This window comes from Acipenser ruthenus, chromosome 4 (assembly GCF_902713425.1).
Source record: "Acipenser ruthenus chromosome 4, fAciRut3.2 maternal haplotype, whole genome shotgun sequence".
NCBI classification, from domain to species: Eukaryota; Metazoa; Chordata; class Actinopteri; order Acipenseriformes; family Acipenseridae; genus Acipenser; species Acipenser ruthenus.
The window spans coordinates 28,853,951-28,878,258 of record NC_081192.1 but is presented as its reverse complement, the minus strand read 5'-3'; the positions used below and the strand labels follow the sequence as shown (position 1 = coordinate 28,878,258).

General features: G+C 35.1%; 1 protein-coding gene across 1 annotated transcript; it reads left to right on the top strand.

The window, feature by feature from the left end:
- The first annotated feature begins 17,389 nt into the window (after positions 1-17,389).
- On the top strand, positions 17,390-21,440 carry LOC117400478 (aquaporin FA-CHIP-like). Its single transcript, XM_034000517.3, has 4 exons — positions 17,390-17,792; positions 19,061-19,222; positions 19,986-20,066; positions 21,047-21,440. The coding sequence occupies exons 1-4, from the start codon at positions 17,433-17,435 to the stop codon at positions 21,221-21,223; spliced, it is 780 nt and encodes a 259-aa protein (XP_033856408.1). The 5' UTR covers positions 17,390-17,432; the 3' UTR covers positions 21,224-21,440.
- The last annotated feature ends 2,868 nt before the right edge of the window (positions 21,441-24,308 follow it).

Below are 24,308 nucleotides of genomic sequence, written 5' to 3'. Positions count from 1 at the left end.
CCATTATATCCTGTGCACCAATACATATACACCAACATTAACACACCACACACAACATAACACAAAATACGCACAGGGGCGGGGTCACCCCACCACAGCAACAAACAATAAAAATGACATGTTAAATTAACTAAATTGACTAACCCACAATAAATGTGTCACTTTTTGTAGATAGGCTATTACATCTTTATATAGATTTAACTTGGATGTTACATAAAAAATGTTTTTGGTCAGATATCACTTTTTTTTCCCTTTGGATTCAAACCCATATCTTCAGGAGAAACTTATTCCTGCTTACAGTACTTTTGTCTCAAAATAGTTCATTTTCATAAGAGACGTCAGCAGTAGAAAATATGCTGACAGAAATGATAATGGTATTTTAGTAACTCCACTGCCAACCACAACATAGGAAAACAAATAGGGGTCAAAATGACACCTCAACCCTTCTAGGTAGCCACATGTTCCTGCTTGTCCTAAAGTAATGTTAAAAGCTAAAGAGACTAAAATCTATACTCTCACTTTGAAAGGCAACATAAACTAGAAGCAGGCTAATACATATAACAACATTTTAATTTAAAAACACATAAAAAAAATCCTACGCCCCCCAAAAAGATTTGGTTTATAGCATTAATATCCTCCATACCCCTTACACCTAACTGTTGCAGTAATCGGTGATCTATGAGATAATTGCTGATATGCCACATATTTCTTGATTTATACGTAGCTGAATTGCTCTTTAAATAAAGTTTGTTATTCGTAAAAATATTACTGCACTGGGATATGAATTTAAAACATTTTTAATTCATGAATAATAACAAGGCAATTTCTGTCTTAAAAAATAATTGTGAAGGAATGATCCTTCATGTCTAACCATAAACTAGAGCACTGTTGTCCAATATGTTAGCCACTAGCCATTGACTACAATAATGTATCTTTAATCCATCAAAACAGACAAAAAAAGAAACATTCTTTAAATAACTCATGAACATTGTGAATGGAGACCAAGGTCATAAAAACCCTGTTCTTGGAGCAGACGATTCATGTCAGAAGCTTTTTAGCGTTGCTTTTATTACTCCAGTGTTTATTTTACACTGTGAGTAATGAGTTGTTGATTAAGGGAAGTGTTCCTATTGTCAGCTATTGTTTAAGTGCCGGTCCAAAGTGAAGATAAGGAAGGCGGCATTCATATATTTATATAACAGGGATGGCACATGACGAAATGTGTTTCTAGAATGTGTAGTTTTCAAAAACACAGTAAATGTTAAACCAAACAAACTACAGCAGACAAACACAAGCTATTATTAAATGCACTTACGTAAACACTTAAAACTGTATCAGGGTTAATGAGATAAACTGAAAATAAATCATAATATTAATTGTCATTTTAATAACCATTAAATAATTTGGTGATGTGTTGTTAAACACAAAGCAGTATACATAGAACATATTCAAGAAACTAATGAGAGGTCTGGTTACCTGACTTTCATTTAGCCATGTTTCCACATTCCAAAAACAAAATAGTATTTAAGCAAAACCTACTGAGGCTTATTTTCAAAGAGTTTACTTTTTAACTCCTAGTGCCTATGAGTAAAACATATATCACTCTCAATGTGTATGTTCTCATGTTGTGACATACATTAAAAAAAAAAAAAGTTTCATTAAAGGATAAACACGATTTCCATTACATGAGAGTAGATGTTAAAACTTGCATAAAGAAATGTGTTTATTATGCAGATAATATTCTAAATATAGTTTAGAATAGTTACTAGCTGATTTTAGATTAAACAAACTTTAGAGTGTGGTAATTTGATTGGTATTCAGTATGTTTGTTGTTTGTGTTTCCATGGTGAGATTCTCTCAGTTATGTTCTGTTTTTTTTTTTCTCACCACCGTCTGCAATGCATTTCAAATCAGCTTTTGTATAACCAAGTTTTTCTTTCTTTGTTACATTTTTTGGAAATCATTCTCTCAAAAGAGCCAGGGGATCAGTGCTGAATGCCTTTTTTATTTACTGAAAATTGCTGCACAAACCATTAATCATTTGTATTTTTCACAAACTTCTGTAATGTATATGCTGTATACTGCATTATACAGACCTATAATGACTAGGACAACCAAGTAGAATGTCATGTTTTAACTTAATACTTTAAATACTTCAATTTTGGTTCAGTCTTTTGCATGAATACTTGTTGCTTCTTAGGTTCTGGAGGCTGTTCACTTTTAGTGTAGTAATAGTAAACATTTTGTATGGACACCACGTCCCTGAATGTCACAATACAATGTGTTACACCCCTGATTGAATTTTTGTTCTATGCCAGCGGGAGTGTTGGAAACTGCCTTTATTGACTTCACAAGCAGTTTGTTCACAGCATGGAGCGGACTACAAAAATAAATAAATGAAGCTTTTACTACAAGTACTTACTTGCATTGGATTCAGGCTAGTGAGCTGTTGGGAATGATCTATCCTTGCCCATTTGATTTAGTTTTAAATTGAAATCTAGTATTAAAAAGCATTAGGTGGTAATTTTTTGTATCCAAATGAAACAATTTAGCAAATAATTAACAACAACAAAAAAAAAACTGACTAGTACTACTAGATTACATCATGTACCAGTATCTATTACAATTATTTATTTCTTAGCAGATGCCCTTATCCAGGGTGACTTACAATTGTTACAAGATATCACATTATTTTTACACACAATTATATATATTTTTTTACACATTATTTTTTACATACGATTACCCATTTATACAGTTGGGTTTTTACTGGAGCAATCTAGGTAAAGTACCTTGCTCAAGGGTACAGCAGCAGTGTCCCCCACCTGGGACTGAAACCACGACCCTCCGGTCAAGAGTCCAGAGCCCTAACCACTACTCCACACTGCTGCCCTATCTATATAAGCTGCTAATAGTATTAATCCTATACTAAATTAGAATTCATGGAACAGGAGCAAGGGCTGCGAGGAATAAGCCCTGGGACTTGAAATAGCGTGTGGCTAGGAAGATGACATGCTTTCCCCTTTGCTTGCGAAGGTGAGACCGAACTGATTAGCCTCCAAGTCTAGGAAGCAAGCGTTACTTCCCCCAAGGGGAAAATGAAGAGAAGGATAGAAGAAGTCGCCCCAACTAACAAGGAACGCCTATGCTTCGGGAGATCGGCCTGAAAAAGGGAAGGAAACGAACATGCAAAGGGGCCAGAGAGGAACACTGCCATAGATAAAAGCCTGTTTGTTAGTAAAGCAAACAAGTTTTCCCCTTGGCTCAGTGAGAGCTGCCCTTTCATAGGGCTCCAAGGCTGGACAGCATGTATGCTGGCCCCAAGGGGAACAAGTGATAGAATACAGAGAATGAGAAAAGTGTAGGGTTGCCCCCTGGCTCAAAGATACCACCCTTGCGGAGACTGAACCGATCAGCCTCCAAGACTGAGGAGCATGTATGCTGGCCCAGGGCGAACCTGGAATGAGAGAGAGATTGTTAAGATTTGGCTGGGGGTCCCCTATGGCTCTCGGACAATCTTCCTCTCGGAGGGCGAGGCCAGCTCAGCTGAGCCTAAGGTTGGGCTGTGACGTCGCTTGCCCCCAAAAGAGGACCCCCAGCTCCCTGCATCTGTGCCATCAATGCAAACAAAATAAATAAAATAAGGGTTAGTAAAGAAACATAGGTTAATAAGTGACAATCAATACTGGATGATTTATTATTAATTATTATTATTATTATTATTATTATTATTATTATTATTATTATTATTATTATTATTATTATTATTATTGACGAATCGCACCCGCTAAGCGGAAAAGAAAAAAATAATAATTGGGAGGAAACCTCTGGTGGTCCCGAGGGAGATATGACCCCCAGTTCATGTATACTAACAATATTATGTTGGGTCGAAGCAGCAGAAACTGGCAAATGCTCGACTTGCAACAGTGAGCTTGATTTGTGACAGTCAGCTTATGGCTTCAGTTGGGAGTTTATGGCTACTGCTGAAGGACATAAATAATTTTGCTGAATGAGTTGCCTGGTCAAGGTGCAACAGACTGCATAGGGAGCATTATAAGATAGAACGAGATGACATGAGTGTGAAATATTGGCAGCTGTAGTGCCGGGCGAGCGGGGCGAAATCAAGGACAGGACAAGCCAGACGTCTGAACTGTTCGATCGTGCGATCCCATGATTCAATGCAACTATCACTACAGGCGCCATTATTGGAGCCCACTCAGAGGTGTGGGTAAGAAGCATTTCCACTCCATAATTAATGTAGACAGAACAAACATAGCCGTAAGCGTAAGGGGCGCGGCGGTAATTAAATCTTTTAGTATGAATTAATGTGCTGCTACTAATTCTGGAGCCTGAAAGGGTCAGTGGGGCCGAGCCGGTAGGCTCGGGATTGTACAAACAAGTAAACACAACAAAACACAGAGCAAGTAGGATAGCAGTCATGACGATAATGTAAACACGGAGCATAGCTGACAGAACAGAGCAGGGCGGAGTCTACACGGACACGGTGAAGCTGAGGGAGGTATGGCAGAGCCCACCAAACAACCGCATATAAATTAAAACAAACCAGAGGACCGCTCCTATAACAATTTCTCACAACCAAAGCACAGAAAAATGAATGTAACCAAATGAACGCATATTCTAAACAAAATGCACAGAAATTAAAACAGATTAGGGTGAACCACTCCTATCACATTTTCTCACAACCAAAGCACAGAAAAATGTAACAATGTAAGTGAAAGCCTGGCGACGCATAGGGAAGCACAGACAGCAGAAATGAAAACGACAAGTGGGGTCTGCAGTGCTGCGTGACAATATGCAAACGCAAAAAGCAAGACAGAGAATGATTGTTCGACACAGAGCTTAAATAGGGAGGTTAATTGATAAATTGACTTGATTAAGTCAGCAGCCCCTGCACCTGTTCCCTGAATAACACCTAAAGGTTACAAAAAAAAGAAATGTTTGTCTTGATTTAACATGTGGTGAAACACATATTTTAATTCTTAGGTGTTAAAGAAATGGACATCAAGGTTCTTATGAGCTCTAATTAAATTTGTGCATATCTGCATTAAAACGATATATATATCTATATATATATATATATATATATATACAAATTAAAAGATGCACCTTCTGTCAGGTACCTACTTATTTCATATGCACTACTAGAGTGATTGGTTAATGTATTCTATATTGTTACATTGGAGAATTGAAGTTGCCTCAACTTCCAAAAGAACAACTTTTATTATATGTTGAACATGGGAAATTATATATATATATATATATATATATATATATATATATATATATATATATATATATATATATAATTTCAATATATACTGGGCTTATTTAATTTATTTTTAACATCTGAGAACAGCTGCTGATAGCTAATTTAGAAAAATATAATTTAACAAACAACTATGCTCACAAATTGAAAATATGGTCTGTCACTAAATGGTTCAGACGTGGCATTACAGAATGGAATCTACCCCTATCTATTGTGCAGGGTGATGGACACATTTACACCCTTCAAGCTTATCCAAATGAAATAAGGTATCCTTCAAACATGCAACATCAAACCAGATATTACCTGACACTAAAATCTGTTTTGCAGTTATTATCCCTGTCAGGTGACCTACAGTATGTCACACATTTTTTTATGAACCACTTTTTCAATTTTAATTAAACTTGCTAAATACATTTATTAGCATAAGTTACTGAGTATAATATATATTTTTTGCCTGTCTGTATGTTATCCATTTACACGTATATAGAGATATTATGATGAATCTGGCTAGATAGCTTTTTTAGAGCTTTACTGTTAAAACCATGGAGTTTAGAAGCACACTGTTTGCCTGTCTCTCCGTACAGTATTTCACACTTCAGTTTTACATATATCTATCTAAGTGCTTATTCAATTAGGATGAAACTTGGTTTTGAGTTTTTTACCACAAGTTATTGAGTATATGCATCAAGGGGTTTATGGCGGCATCTTTTCCACTATATGTCAGACTTTTTACATGCAGTGGTATAGTCACTCTTAATTTGTATTTACAGCTGTGGTCAGGGATGGATGTCAATGACATGCATATTTTATTTGAAATAGCAAACAGGATTTTTTGTACATTGACTCATTAAGGTCAAGGAAAAAATGATAATGAATTGTAATGTCGAGATCACAAAAGAAATGATCTGAGGATCTCAATATTGTAAACTGTTATGTTGAGATCACAAAGTAAAATATCTCACGACATTTCTTGACATTTCAAAACGGTTCTGTCGATTTTTCAACTGTTTTTGTAAAATTGCGACTTTCTGTTTTTATTTGTCTCTGTGCATTAAAAAAAAAATTAAAAATACAATTATATTTTCAAGCTACAATACACAACATATTCCCAGACACTACAGTCTGTTTTGCAGTTATTTATATATAAACATTTTACCAGGGAATTTCTTCAGATGTACATCCCTCTGATGTGAGCGATTGGCAGGATGCAGAAATGTAGACAAAGACGTGCTTAAAGGGATCTAATGAACACAGGCCAGGAAACCAAGGTCATTAATTATTGTTCCCTACGCATTAACCTTATCTGCAGAAACGATCAATGCTATACCAAATTGTGGTGGTATTGATGTGGTCAGCATAACAACTGTGGGCTACAAACTCATGTCATAGTTCCCAAAGTTGGTATCAAAGTTTAGGTTACATTAATGCATTAACAAACAAAACAAAATACATTATTTTTGTAAAAAAGAAAAAATGCCACTGAACTATAAACCTGTAACTTAAGTAAACAACTGGCTTAAAAAAAATACAATACACATTTAGGACATGATTATAAAAAAGTCCTGTGAGGAGGAATAGGAAAATGATGAAAACAAAAACACTTAATTCATCTGCTGTGTAGATCACAGTTTAGATATTTATCGGCAGCAGTATTACAACAGAGGGATACAACTCACCAAAAGCAATTTAATAATATATTTGTATTCAGTTTTACAGCTCCAAAAAATGTTACCTTCAAAAGTTTGGTAGGATTCCAGTCTGTTACCTTGTGACTCTCTTCATTTTATAATGTGAAATAACCAGTGCATTTTAAACCTGCATTCTTTTTGTCTTTCACTTAAATGTTTTAAAGATAAACAGTCCATACTTGAATTTCAAAAATTAGCCTGCTTTATAACTAAAACATTCCTCACCCATCCTCACTCTGCTGCTTTATAATCCTAAATGACAGAATGCATCATTTTTTATTGAAGGATTACTTTAAAGTTACATAAATCAATAGCATAAAACTAGGGCGTACCATATATATATATATATATATATATATATGTGTGTGTGTGTGTGTGTGTGTGTGTGTGTGTTTGTGTTTATGGTTTTGTTATTGTGTGTTTTGGATCGGCATGGAGGGGGTTAAATTCCTCTGTGCCAAAATACATGTGAGCATGTGGCTGGAGCCTTAATTATGTACTTGTTATTTATTGATTAATTGGGCTCCAGCCACAGAATATGGAGTCTGGAGAAATCCTTTGTCAGGGAAGAGTGGTCGGGGAGTAGAGAACAGGAGTGAGGAGGTAAAGAAAAATAATTTAAACAAAACAATTGCTATATGTGCTGGCTCAAAACCAGCACGACACTTGTTTGCTGTTATAGTTATTTTTTATCTGTTTTTGTTTTGGCCAATGAGCCGTTCTGTTTTGATGAAGTGCTGCTTTATTGAGTACTATTATGTTTTTAATAAAACTGATTATTAAAAACATTAATTTCTGTCAAAAATACATTTGATAAAAACTACATTGTTTTAAGTTTTTAAAATAAAGTAATTGCATTTATTTCCCTGGAGAATAATTCATTTTCATTTTTATATGAAGGGATGAAATCTTAGATGGGTAATTCAAACTATTCTCATTCACAAGACAATCCCAAGACCAACACGACAAGATGTGCACTGACTTGTTTGCACTTACCATGTGGTTTAAGATTTTTTTAATTGTAGTCTTTGTGAAATTTGCAATTAACAAGGTTCATATAAAAGCACACATTGGCTTTCACTATTGTAATAAAACTATTACCGTGCAAATTGGAAATGATTGATTATTTTGTTAACTTTAATTAAACAGGGTGATTTCATAGATTGCACAAATATTGTTGGAGCATCACAAAAGCTGCATCGTGTATGTATCATATGTTATATGTACAGTCTCTGTCAAATACTTTTCCTTTGCATAACATCTTTTATGTATCCTCCAGTTTTCACACTCCACCCCCCCCTTCCGCTCACACATTGACATACGGACATGTTTTTCTCAATAGTTTTGGAACGAGAATTGTAATACACGGTTCCAATGACAGATACCCGGTTCGGAACCAATTAAAAAAATCGCCTCAAATGCAGATCACTACATCGTTATGTACATGACACATGCGCAATCAAAAAAATAAGTTGCATTTTAATGTGCCTCAGTTTTACACATGCTAATGTGGAGTAAAATGACTCTGATAGTAAGTACTGCAGATTTGAAACTAGGAGGTGGACTAGTTAGTCCAGTAGTCAGTTACATTCAAAGGCCCTGTTCATACTATGCATTTAAGTCGTATACGTTGCAGTTAGCATCTGCACAACAGAGCATTTAATACTGTACCCGAGAACCGGACTTGAGACCACCTCAGGAGGTAGTCTCGAGTCCAGTTCTAAACTAGATTGCATCAGGCAGTGCGGTTTGTCAGAAGTGTGGACACTGTAATACTGAACACCATCCTCCAATATCCCAAAATGCTCTTTTATATGTTTGGCGCATAGACATTGCAAATACTCAGGTGCCTGAAGGAGTTGTGAATGACTATCAATACAGCTTCACTGTATACAATTATTTGAGGCTTAAGTTGTAAAATGGTGGATCATGCATACTTTGTAGCATAAAAATTATATTCATGGCATGTTCATGGAGCCTATATAAAAGCCTGCCTATGGCGAGACCGTTGCTGCCTTCTCTGTACTTCAGTCTGGACGCTTTGAGTTAGATTAATTTGAATGTTTCGACTATGGTTCTCGAGATCGGTTATGTAGTGTGGACATAGCCACATGCATATTAAGATAAGTTAAACTTACATGTCAGGAGACAGAGAAGCTGTTCGAAATAACGGAGTGTCCAGTTTTAAAAATATAATAATAATAACAATCGCACCCCCGCCACATGCACACAAACACATACATTTACAGAGCTCCATTTATTTTAAATGTCTAAATCATTGCACTGAAATAATATTAATGTGTTCGCTGTTCACAGTACTTTATGTAAAAATATAAATCTGTACAGTAGGCCTATACAGTATAGTAGTCAAATCAAATGAATACCTAGCGCACTTTCTTTTCACTTTAGCCTATAGGCTACCGGTAACACAAAATCAGTCATGCTGCTGCATTGTATACCTTCTGTACAATGCAAAATAATCAAATATAATTTTTAATTGAAACTAAATGATTTTAGTGCATTTTCTTTTTTTTTTTTACCATAGCCTATTTATACACAACAAAATAGATCATGGTTCCACAACGAGGTCCACTGCTATGCTCCTTGCATGAACAGATTATAGTTCCAGAAACGTTGAAACCACTCTGCGCTGCTTCTCGCTAAAATAACATATCACCACTCCCAAGTGCTTTGACACACTAATGTTCGTGGAGTTGTCTGGAGAAGGCTGTATTTTTGGTTACCTAAGTCACTTGCCACAGCGTGCTTGAAGTGAGCCACCAGTACTTCCCTTATAATTTCAGTACACTTCATACGGCTTAGTCTCAACTCGGAGATTGCTTTCGCGTCACCAAATGCTTTCTTGCACACTTCAGTCCAATGATCACATGTCAGAATAGAGCAGTGCTCTGCAATAAACATTGAAAGTGTGCCCTCCGTCTTACATGCCAGTATTGCCTTTTTGTTTTCAATGGGCTTGAAAAGAGTCAAGGAGTACTGTGCAGCTCACTGGAGTGTCATACAATTAACTTTGTGTAATATGGTTTATAAGGGTCACAGCCTCTAAATAAAACAGCAACATGTTTCATAATCTGACTTTATCCATAAAACCTGCTTCAGTAAATGGTACAAGAATTGTATTTCCATATTCCTACTTATTTACCATGTATTATTGGTTGTTATACCACCAGGACAAGCCTATTTTGAGTTTTGAATTTTAGTTAAACTAATATGGTACAGGTATTTTATATATAAATGCAAACTATTATTTTAGGAGATGATTTTACCATGCAGCTTCTCATTCCATTACAGACGGCTTCTAGTTATTTCAAAGGGTCAGATTGAACAGATAATATAATCATCACATTTTGCCTTTGAGAACACTGTTTAATGAGACAGCATGAATAGCTTCTGTCACATTCCCAGCCCCTCAGCTACATCTCTGGTTTCACGTCACAACAGGAAGGCTCCAGCACTGACAGCCAACTGGCAGCAATGTTAAACTTCACAGAGTGGCTGAGCAGTTGTACTAAAAATTTAATACAAGCTTTAAACATTTTCTTTTGTTAATTTGAATAAAACCTAGACATAGAAAGGCATACAGGTTCTATTCCTGGTTTCTTGCTCTTTTGCAGTTTACACTTGGTAACAAATATCACGTGAAAATGTAAATGCAGTATGGAAATAGCACTTATTTTCCCTGAAACTCATATACCATATTGAGTTATCAGCTAAATTGGGGAATAGTTTCTAGGTGCTAGCTGCTAGGCACTGATTGCAATGACAGCCTGAGTTAAGCTGACAGCAGAGTAGATTTATTATGTGATGAGTCTGTGTCATAGCGCACTTTCTGACAGAATCAGAGCAGGCCCACCGAGAGGGCGGGGAGGATGGAGAAATTTTCCCGGGGCCCAACGCCCCGAAGGGGGGCCCTTATGAAGGGGGAACTTCTTTTTTTTTTTTTTAATATATATAAAATATTTTAAAATGACTAGCCCTGCACAAGACCCTTTGCGTTCCCACCACCACATTAAAAAGAAAAACTCCAGTAGACCACACCGAGCCGATGTGCTTCTGTTGTGTAATGATTTTGTATCCAGGCGCTGTCAAACACTTCCTTTGACACAATGATTTGAACTTTCGCATTTCATATTTTACTACACCAAAAAGCTGAAAAAAAGGCATAGCAATTTTATGTATTTTTTTTAAAGACTTTTAAAAACTTTAAAAGAACCCTAAAGTTGCACAATATATACCACAGTATGAATTATTCTATTATTAAGATATATAATTTGCTCAAAACAACGTGGTGCAGCAGTTTGTTAGAAAAATGGTATTGTGTAAAATAAATAAAGTAATTTCTTCAGCTGGTGGTAAACACAATTAGAGAATGATTGGTTATATTGCTTAAAATACAAATATATTTACTGATACAGGCTATTAGTTAAGAGCAGAGATGAGTGGTTTATTTTTGGCACAGGATAAATAAAATAGTGTATAGCAACACCATTAAAATGTAGTTTATGCTAAAAACGTATACGTTATTTGATGTTAAGTAAGCTTCCGATTAATGACTATTACACGTGCAGTTTGTACAAAAAAAAATATTTATTCACTTATCTAAAAAAAAAGTTTGAATACTGTAAATAAAATTGAGATATTGAAACTTCTAGGCGCCATTGACAGTTTCCTTCAAACCCATTATCAAAATAATGTATCGGTTGAAATGATCTTCCTCAGACACTGCTAAGATTGCAAGTATCATTGCTTGGTTTAGAAACTTGGTTTAGACTACAGTATACTACAAAGTCAAATGAATGTAGTACCATGGGGGGGGTGCGTGTATGCCAGCGGGACATACCAATCCTTCCCTCGGGGCCCATGACGGCTCTCGAAGCCCTGAATCAGAGTGCAAGTGGCATTTTTAACATTTAAAATACATGCTCTTAAGAGTGACAAAATAATCATAATAATTACACAGGGACTCATAATGCAAGGTTAACATGTTTTTACTGATGAGTGATCTTTGATGGTGGGTGCACAGTATAATTTCAACAGTTTCAAATTTATTTCCCAGATTTTCTTTCTTTTTTGTTTCATTTGTAAGTGACAGTGACTTAACTGGGTAAATAGGCTACAATCAACCAAACAAATATATAAATATCTCCCTTGTAAAGACTAAATCATTTAATGGTTCTAATAGAGTGAATGCAGTTGTATTTTCTTAATTGGCAAACAACTGAGAATACTGATTACAAACCTCAGAACGTTTATTCATCAACCAGATAGCTCCATTGCAGGTCACTATCACACTGTAAATTGATAGAATGTTTAGTATGTAAAAAAAAAACGCAACCGAAAGGCGGCAAAACATTGATAGGTAAATAAATCTATGAATTTAAAGTGAATGTTTACAATAATAATAAAGTTCCTGTTAACAGGAGATAAACTGTTCGCACTGCACAGTTTCCTCTTAAGTGCTGATTGCAACTTTTTTTTTTTAACCCATTGCTATATACTAGGGGACCACTTAAGTACATAAATAAACAAACACCTAAATTAGGAGAAGGAAAGGCAGTCTTAAGGGTACATTTAAAGCATCCTTCCTTAAAAATACAATTGCAACAACGGATTTGTGAGTTCTAGCCATTGTGCCTGATTGGTATTTCTCACCATGGCAAAGACCCTTGAAAATGTAACTTAGCAGAGTGTAAGCACTTCATCTTTCGAAAAAACATATATTGCTCTATTGTTATAAAAACAAAGGGTTTGTTACAGAGGGTATATTTTTAGGGAAGCAGACAGATTTAAACTTCTCCTTTGTATTGTCTCTCCTGTAGGTAATTACCCTACAAGTTAAACACTTACAGCTCATAATTTAACACATTCCAAGTTAAAGGCTGTTGGTTATTTTACCATCATCCCTGAGGTATTCAGTTCACCTAGTAGCCTAAGTTTTATACTCTAGATTGGTGACTATGAGAACGTCTTTTTGTGCCAAAGAAACATTCAGTAAAAAACATTCAAAACTAAACAACACTTTTTAATACTGTATAAATCTACATATAAATATAGACATGCCTGCTAGCTAGGAACTTTTATATGCAATTGTACCTCATAATGATATATTAGGAACGTAAATCAATTTGAAATAATTGAATCCATGTGTTTGATAAGGTTCTGCAGACTGTGACTGAGCTATTAGGAAATTCCACTTGCATTCTAAACATGATAAGTAAATTAGAATTCTGGATTAGACACAAGACATTTTATAAAATATGTGATCATGTTAATGTATTTCTATTTCATAAACAACAATGACTTCCCAGATATATAAAGACAAAACTCCCATGGCTCTCACATATCAAACCAACAAAATGCCATAACAAACAGATTAATATTCTACACACATTCAGTATTGAAATATAATGTGTATATTTATCATATTAACAGATGGCAGATGCACTTAAATGAAATAATTTTAATTCTGATAGCATTTCTATTTTAAAATATATCTACACTTTACCGCAAATAGCATTTATTTTGGTAAAGACAACGATTCTGAAGCTAAATTGCTAAACTGAGAATTAATTGTTGCACCTACAGGAAACCACTGAATAACAACCTGTTTTCATGCCAATATAAATAAACATGATTTCATAAAAAAAAAAATAATAATAAAAAAATAATAATAATAATAATAATAATAATAATAATAATAATAATAATAATAATAATAATAATAATAATAATAATAATCCAGACAACGAGAACTGTCCTTTACATACAATGTTTACAAAAGAATAATTTTTATATTTATATACTTCAATTACATATACTATGAGGCTTTTGAAATGAACATTTTGAAGGCAGTGATTCAAATCGAAGTGCTTACCACAGTAACTGGTGGTGTCTTCCTTCCTCTTAAGTCTGAAAGCAAAGGTTTGTCAACGAATTTGAGTAGTATGAAGCTTTATAATAACAATCAAAGGCTGCTACTGGTATGCTTGCTTCTGGTTGGATGTTTTTTGCGACTGGTGCAGCATGTGCAAACTACAATGTTACCTATAGAGCTTGCTGCTGTAGAAATACTAAAAGAAACTTAGAAAATCGTTTTACAAACATTTCAACTAGAAGTCTAAATGCCTTCAAGTTTCTTTTAGTATTACTACATATACAGCTATTGAGTGATTTATGCTTACAGATAGAGCTGGAGGTTGTATGACATAGAGCTGCAACCTTGGATAACTGTGGCATTTACCTGTACTTTGAGGTAACATTCAGAAAGCTTTTTGAACCACACAATGGGAAAATCAACCCTGTGCAACAGAATGTTAGAAGGATAAACATTAGGCTACCTTAAAAACACATTCAATTGATTTGTTTGAATAGTTGGCTGAAAAGTATTCAGTTATACAGGTATTTGTCAGTCACTCTTTCTGTCAGTTTGTCTTCTCTTCACGACCTTGGATTAAGCACTGAGGAATGTTGTGGTCAATTGGAACAGAGTGAACATGACAATCATTTTATGCATTATAGAACAAAGCCACTAGCTTTCATTTTTTTTCAGTGGATGACTGTCAGGACTTCTAATCCAAACCCTGTCAGAAGATAGATGGAAATGCAATGACAAGTGTAAAAGCTGTCCTCTTTCAAGCTGGCAATGTCTAGTATAGAAATAAAAGAAGCAAAACTGGTCACAGGGTGGCGCCCTTGCTCCTGCCCCTGAACCACACGATGGTTACAAATAAATCATCTGCAGTCTCTTCCTTGTTTGAACAGCCTGCTCATCCTGTGTTATGTTTTTAAATACATTAACAAAACGCCAAAGGATACCAGAAGTTTCTAGCATCCTTTATTGTGAAGGCCCCTGACAAGCACAAGGAATGATGTACAGTAGAGAAACAATTGAGATGACTACACAATATTGAGATGACTACACAATATTGAGATGACTACACAATATTGAGATGACTACACAGTATTGAGATGACTACACAATATTGAGATGACTACACAGTATTGAGATGACTACACAATATTGAGATGACTACACAGTATTGAGATGACTACACAGTATTGCATACTTCTAAACCAAAACTTAAAATCTAATCAAACATAGCCAACTACAAAAAAAAAAAAAAGAAAAATCCAGGTAATTTTTTTTTCATTGTTTCGTGAAAAAATGTATATATAATGTTTTTTACAAAAAGAAGCATAATAAGATGATTTTAAAAAGAAAAAAGGAGGAAGGAAATGAACACTCTTGCAGCTCCACCGCTTCCAAACATGAAAACAAAATGATCCATAAGCACTTGCCTGCCTAGCCACAAATACTACAATGCCTCCCAGAGGGGATGACAAAAAAATAGAAAACGTTGTATATTTATTAATGATGTGAAGACAATTTATGACAAATTAAGTGTGATACAAACTGTACACAAATATACATACAAATATACTTGGTCAAACGCACCCGATGCTGGAGGGATACAAATAATCTCCGTCCGGAGAATGGATAGCAAAACCTGTATAATACTGACCCTCCTGCCAGTATTGAGATCCATCTACATAAACACCCAGGGCCTCTGCCACTGATGCCACTTCAAAAAATCGCATCAGGCGCTCTGATTACCTGGTCTTGACAATGGTGAGGGGTGCCCTCATACTGTAAAACCTGAGGTAACATTGTGTCTGGTTTGTAAATAGTCTTAAGATTGCGGTGTCCCAAATCCAAAGTCCATCGTGCCAACCATGCGTTGGACAACCCCTTAATCTTCCCTGACAATAACATCTGCAATGGTGTATGCGGAGTGTGTAGCACTACCTGGTAGAACCCACAAATGTACTCATCATGCATCATAGCCCAGTGGACAGATAATAAATGGCACATGCACTGATCATACACCTTCTCCACCGGGGTCAACAACAACAAGTGTGAAGCATAAGCAACAGGACGATGTAGAGATTATACCTGTTGTAAACAGCTGAAATTGCCTCCTCTGTTGCAGTTGTTTGTAACACAAAAGGAGCACTGCTTGCTTTAATTTTTCGAAACCATTAAGGTGTCTAAATCATAGCCTTCTGCCTTTTTACTGCATTAACTGGCCTCAAAACGGTCTTCTATACTAATTTGAGAGATCCAACCCAAGACTTATTTGTGTGCTTGTCTGACAACTGCCATATACTATTATCTTCTGTGCACCGATGTAGTGGGGACTTACAATCCTATATTCATATTACTACAGCTCCTATATAAAATGATCAGTTTTACACAATAACTATTTATACCCTGAAAACAATGGGTTTGCAAAGGGAGATTCCCTGAACTGTCCCTTCTCCACCTCCACGTTAGGTGGAGCATATGCAGTCAAGCTTAATGCGGGGTACCTCCCCTTTGCTGTCCCTTTGTCTAACAGAAATTAGAAAAATTCCAAAAATACTGATTTTCACCACGCTCGCTTTCCAGTCCGTGCAAAATCTCTCCACACCGGCTTGCCAAACTGTAAGAAAACACACACCACTTACGTGTAAAGGTAATAAAAATAAGGTCTAGTTTATTGGAGTAATAGAATACAAACAGAGTAGCGAGCTCCAGTCTCAGTAGGATGTACACTTGAGCTCCAGACACTGGGTTGTGTCATCCTTTATACATAAGAGTTTCATCCCTCAAGCACAAGACATGCACAGCATTTGAAATACAAACAATTTCTATATATGGTTGTTAATAAGTGTTTTACCTCTGAGTGCATGCCCTCAGTGTGTTACCATTGTTGGTAGTGTCACGTGAGCTGTTCTCACTGTAGTATACACCTGTAAATAAAGTGATATCCTATCCATGCACTGTGAAGAGAAAAGTCAGGAGCCAGAGGGAAGGGGTAGTAATACACACTTCAATCTACATAATTTCTGAAGAGCTGTTTATAGTAGTAACTATCACTGTTGTCACAATGGCTGGATTTGAAAGTTCCTCTATATTCTGTTGCACTAGTCACATTAGAGTTTTGGTACCACTATAAAATATAAAACTGCAATATGTAACCAATTAAGGGATTCATTTCTCTTTACAAACTTTATTCCAGGTGTATTTTCTAGCATACAGAGGTAAAAAAAAAAAGAAATTAGTGCATTTTTCAATTTGTGTGTGAGTTTTACTCAAAACATCTTTTAGTTCTACTGATTAAACAAAAACACAAAAATACTTAATAAAATATGTAACCTTCTTTGTGTACCATTTTAAAGCATCATGGGGATAGGTTTATTGTATCCAGTTTAAAATTTAAAAGGGAAGGAAAACATGTCCAGAAAAAAAGTGCCAGGAATTAATCCTGATGGTCAGCACTTGTCTTTAAACTCTGCACCTCCCCCTTCCTCCCACTACCAACTGGGATCTCTATAAATTCAAGATCTTTGCTGTGCTTGCAGAATTCACCCAAGACTACCAAGGAGCCCTAGTCATGGCCAAAGAATTCCGTAACCATGCATTCTGGAGGGGTGTGATGGCTGAGCTGATAGGCATGACATTGTTTGTCTTCATTAGCATAACAGCAGCTCTTGGTTCCAATTCCACTGGTGCTGACCAAGAAGTGAAGGTGTCGCTAGCCTTTGGGCTAGCTATTGCTACTTTGGCACAAAGTTTGGGTCACATTAGTGGGGCTCACCTGAACCCAGCAGTGACTCTAGGGCTGCTTACAAGCTGCCAGATCAGTGTGTTCAGGGCTGTAGTGTACATAATTGTTCAGGTCCTGGGTGCAACAGTGGCTAGTGGAGTTGTTTATGGACTCCAACAAAAAAACGATAGCCTTGGTTTGAACAAGGTAAGTGTGAAACTTTCGTTTCTTTACAGAAAAGGCTAATTGATTAATTACTCAAATACATTGTACATTGAGCACTTGGGATTTATTCCAGCTGTGTTTTGTGGTTCATGTTTTTCCTTACTTCTAGTATAGTATATGTTAGTTTATTTTTTTGTTCAATATGTCATAGTTTTGTCATTTTTATTTTTTTATTTTATTACATTTTATTTATGTATTTGAGGCTTACATCCTTATGTCTTTTTTTATTTCACTAGTTTTATTTATGCGGTTGACTTTTTTGATTTGTACTTTATTTTATCATACATATTATATGAAAAGTATGCATACAATTCCTTTTCTTACACTTTATTTATGTTAGACCTCTTGTTAATCATATTTTATCACTTGCACAGCTTATTAAAACACCTACAGTTTTGTATCTCTCTGGTTATTTCAACTTTCATTGTTTAATATGGAGAATAACATGAGCCACTGCTGATACAAAAGATACCTTCAGTATGTAAATAAACAAATACAATTAATTACATATTAAGTGCAAAAACTAAACAGAAAGGTGACATTTACTTCAGTATCCACAGTTTATGAAAATTAGGCAGAGAACCAGCAGAAAGAACGGTGTAGAAAGAACTGTAGAGAGAAAACAAAAATTGGGACTTTATTTGTACTGACAACATTGTAAAATTGTGATTAAATTGCATCTTATAAATCGTTGCACATTTAGAGTTTGTGGGTGTGTGGTCCAGTGGTTAAAGAAAAGGGCTTGTAACCAAAAAAAAAAATCAACTGATGATGATTCAAAGAAAAAGTATACCTACAGGATATAATATGTAATGCTATAGGAGGACTCATAACCATAAAGTTTTTGACCAGTGACAAGAAAGTTGTTATGACATGCCCCCAACACCTCTAGCATCATGTTTTGCAACACATCAAAACACAAAAACAACCACCAAGTAAGACACGCATGTACACTGACTAACACTAACCTACAAATACATCATGACACATCTCTTCATTAAAAAACAGACCTGAAGACCTACATATAGTACATGATAAACAATTTACTGATGGATATAAACTTTCTCTTTTGTTTAAATTGAATGTGAGTTAATATATAGAATTTCCCTATTATTCCCAATATGTATAGACTGTATTTAATATTATTTGTATAAAGATCTAATGTTTCAAACAAGACTGTCACAGTTTACCAGTGGAAAGTTTTAATTTGTGGACTGAATCTCTTTTTAATCTTTCCATTTCTGGTGTAGTTAAACAGCACAAGTCATGGCCAGGCTGTGGGTATTGAGCTTATTGTCACCTTCCAGCTGGTCCTGTGTGTCATAGCAACCACAGACAAGAAAAGGAGTGATGTCACTGGTTCGGCACCCTTGGCCATTGGACTGTCAGTTGCTCTTGGACATCTTGGGGCTGTAAGTTGTAATTTATATGGCATATACATATTTTATCTAAATGCATCCATCTAATCACACGAAATGCAAATAATCACAACTGGATTCTATAGAGAAAGTTTTCTTGTGGAATTGGACCCTATCCACTGTGAGAGGCCATGTTCATCACAGAGACAAAAAACAAAAACAAAAAACAGCCTGGCACAGCAGAGCACTCTCTATCACTCTCGGTTACACTGCCAGTGTAAAACTAGCTCCTATAAATACCCAAGACGAATAAGGGAGCAAGTCCATAACCTACTACCCTGCAAAGGAGTACATTTTTAGGGGGTAATTCGCAAACTCCTAACTTCCCTCCTAGTCAAATCAACTGGATAAGCAACTTCCAAGTAACTGCACTCGGAAATAAATTGTGGTACCTATATCCTGGTAGTTGATCAAACAAACTGTCTTACCTTGCCTGAATTTCCTGTAAAGAAAACATATCTAATAATTCTAAACTGATTTATAATTATCGGTTGTTGTTATAACAAACGATGAAACACTGAGGACCGTTATGCACAGATTAAATACTTTGTTAACAAAGCAGTCTATACAAGCCGTTATGGAGAACTCAAGATAATTTATATTAAAAAAAAAACTAATGATAAAAAAAAGATACTAAAACAAACATAACAATAACCCACCAACAATTTAGGGGGCATCTTAAATTTACGAATGTAAAAACATTTCTATTCTTAGAGTCTGTCAAATAATCTAATCAAGTGTGTATTTTTCTCTCCAGATTAGCTACACAGGCTGCGGAATGAACCCTGCCCGGTCCTTTGGCCCAGCTGCTGTAATGTGGGATTTCACAGATCAGTGGGTAAGTGCCAGCTGTGGTATCAGGCACTGCTACACAACTTATATTAAAGTAGCCAACTATGCCAACTTCTTAGTTTATAGAGGAGAGATAACTCTGTCTAATTTGTTTTATATCTATAGCCCAATTAAAAAAAAAAAAAAAAAGAAAACAGGTTCGTTTTTATTTCGGGATATACCTGAGGCTGATAGGCAAGCAAAAAGGGGGTCCACAGGTTGCCATCAATTATAGATTATTTTATTATTCTAGCGATTAAAAAACAGTTTTTAAAATAATAATAAAATAACAATCCATTCATATCATTCAAATGCACATTAAATAACAGAAGGCAGAAATATATATCTATTTATAAACGGGAATCCAAAGCAATAGGCAATCTCTTTCCATTAGCTCAAACAGTCCAAGCTAGTAGGGTGTATGGGTTGGGGGGGGCATCTTATTTACACATAAGTGTGTTGTACACAGTGAAGAGCCTGCTCTACAGGTCTGCGATAATGCTTCTTGGTTTGTAGTATATCCATAGTTTATCTAGCCAATTATTTTATTTTGTTTAGAAGTAATCAATGCATATTTTAATATTATCAGAAAATCACAGAAAATACATGTGCAGTAAAAAGTATTCCACATTTCAGGTCCAGCCAGTCTCTCCTGATTTGCTAACCCTTTCTGTCTCCCACTTTCCATGGAATGGCCTATCCAAATCATGCCAGCCTGCAGCGTTTGCTCTGTTCAAAATCACAGCGGAGACTATGTGCCATTTTTTTATTGTGTCGTGTTTTCAGGGGCTTGTTGTGTGTACCAAAATTCAGCACTCTACTTCGACTCGATATGCCGCAGCATGTGTGGATATAACCCAAGTACATTTATTCCAGCACTGTATCTACTGTAAATATTACATATACAGAGAATATGGAATTAATTTGAGTTAATGTCTAGATAGTTTTGCATAGTGTTGATTTTTAATATTTTATCAACTATCTTAGGTTTTCTGGGTGGGACCCATGGTTGGCGGTGTCGCTGCTGCACTTGTTTATGACTTCATCCTGTATCCCAAACCTGATGACCTGACGGATCGATTGAAGGTGCTGGTTAATGGTCAGGCTGGAGAATACGACGTCAGATCACCTGAAGACAGCACAGTGGAAATGACATCAAAATAAGAAGAAGATGATATAGCATGTGCTTTATTTATATGGCTACTCTAGAGCTACAGCATACTGATCCATGTAACAAAATGATGCTGGAAGTTTACAGAAAAACACCCATTTTGTGCTTAATGTTAACAGTATTATACAATAGTGTTTTAGTGATGTTATATGATATTTTTATTTTAAAAATACTCATGTAAAACAATTAAACTTAAGATTTTTGTGCCAATGTTTCTATATGATCACTTTATATATATATATATATATATATATATATATATATATATATATATATATATATATATATATATATATATATATATATGAACACTATACTATGTAGTCACTTTGATAAAATAAAATAAAAACATATACATATATATGTATTCTTTTTTTTTTTTTTTGTGAAAACGAGATACCCACCAGGATTGGGCTTGACCAGTATTAGTCAGTGAAGTGCAATGAGGTGAACTAACCCCAGCCAACTGTTCCTGTTTTAAACATTTATTATTTACAAAATGTGAATGCCACCGTCATATAAAAGAATAAAAACCTACTTTAATGCAATTGAAAATAATAAAGCAAATGGCTTGTTGATTAAATCATAAAGAACGAATGCAGTTTTGCAGTTCATTGTTGCACGTAGTTATATTATTATTCAAAGAAAGACAACAACATTATGGTGTCAGTTGCAGATGATAAAACTGTTGGAAATCTATAGGATAGAAAACAGTAAGACTGATTCAATCAATACTTTGAGAAGTTACACTGATTTTTAGTTCTGGTAAGTGCCAGGATTTTAAGAATGGTGCATATGTATAGTAACATGAATGGCTCACAGTAAAATAAATGGATATATTCGATTTTTTCCCCCAAAACATTGAAGGTCTGACTGGATTAGACTTACAATGCAACTATACATTTTATATTTCAAAACACCTGTTTAATTAATTGTTGTCTCCTTAATGATTTGTTTAGAAGTGTAGTCAATCAAGAGTCATTATTCTTATTTTTTAATTTGAAAATAATAAAGTTGCTTCTTGTCCTAGCTCAGTCATGCCAGATGCACTGCATAGTATTATCCATCTGTTTGAAGGAAGCAACAGTTAGACTACTCTGATCCCACAAACACTAGATTTTGCTAGTGTAGATAAGTGTTTAGACAGGGAACAACGAGAGTGTTTTGACTTTTACCCCTAGCACTAACCTGAGGTCAGAGTTTACCTAAACTACACTTGGATATTTCAACAGTTCGGAAGTAATTGGAAAAAAAACACAAATTGTAAATGAACATGAATAACAATTCAGGTTCAGGCTTGTGAGCTGAATTTTATTTACACTGTACAATTTAGTTTTTAATTGGTGAGTGTGCTACCGCATGTTGGGTTTTCAAGAGTCTACAGGAACGGCGTGGATATTTTACATCTTAAAAAAAAAAAAAAAAGTAAAATCTAGGCAGAATACTAGCCCTGCCATCAGATAGTGGTGTGGGAAGTGGTAGAACCTGGATTTAATGAAGGATGTTATGGTATTCTCAAGATACATATCTGAGATATACCAACACTTGGTTTCAACAATAATAGTACATATACTGTAAGGATGGGGATATTCACTTTAATGTTTTATATGTGTATCACTATTGCTTTTACCTAATGCTAATATCTGTGATATTATATATATATATATATATATATATATATATATATATATATATATATATGGACTACAGGCTTGTTAAGTTCTTTATTTGCTTCAATTACGAATAGTCTTAAATGGTATGTCAAAACCAATACACACAAAATATGGTAACCTAATATACCCTGAATCTTAAGTGTGTTAATTACGGTAACCTTGTTTTATACCTTTTTTCTAATATAATACTAAAAACCCCATAATAATACCTTAGTCACATTAACAATGCATGATCAACACATATTGGAATCATGTGATTGCCAAAGAGGTAACGAGTGTGCACTATGTAGGTAATGTGAATCGGGTATAACTATGTTGTCAACTGAGAATCTTGTTTTATTATGAGACAGCATTAGTTAATTTTTTGTGGCTCAAAAGGCATCAATAATTCATCCAATAAAATCTAACCAAAAAACAGATATAGAAAGTCTGTAATTGGCCCAAATTAGCTCACCAGAAGAGGCAATCCTGGACATTATACATCTCTTCTAAAAGCTCAGTGAAATCACAATACTGTAAATTAGACATGCATTGTACATCATTATAAATACAAAGGAAAACCATGTCAAATTGCAAAATTACTGTTGTAAACTTTAATTAGGGTAGCAGAAACACTAATCACTTTCAAAATCTTAGGAAGACAACTTAATGCTTATGACAAGTGTATGAAGAACACGTCTGATAAAACTGGTCACTTCTTAATTGGCTCCAAATACAGTACAAAATCATTACCTACACAACCTGCTGAATTGTACTTGATAGAAGAAATTATACATATGGAATATTACTATATGGAATATGTTTTTACATTCACACAGTATTATACTGTTAGTGCTTGAAGAAAAGCAAGTGTCAACTATTAGTTGTGTCACAGTCAAACTTTAACAGCAGATGGCAGCAAAAACAAAGATAACTCACATTTTTGCAGTGCATTTTACAATTCTGTTTTCAATTGATCAAAGTACAGCTTTATCCAGTTAGAACATATCGCAGTATGTGCATCATTCTCATGCAAGATATAGCAAAAAAATATTGTTTTAAAAAATGGATATTGCCCAATTCAACCAGTCTGACCTCTTACTAAAACCAAAATGTTTGTCTGTGAGTCTCTAAGTGATTCTTTTGTAATAATGTTTACTATGACATTTACAGTATGTATGTTTGTCTCCAAAGTAATAAACATATCAGAATGTGCATTATGAGGACGAATAATGTCCCAAGGCTAAGAGTTAATTCCTCCTAAGATAATCAAGGAAATTAACTGTTGTATATTGAACCTGGTATCAAGGCAACATATTGCTATTTTGAATGAAGTGTTCTTAACACATATTTAATATACAGGGTGATTAGAAAGTAGGTTTACGACATCAACACACCATGCATTGATGTGGTAAATTTACTTTCT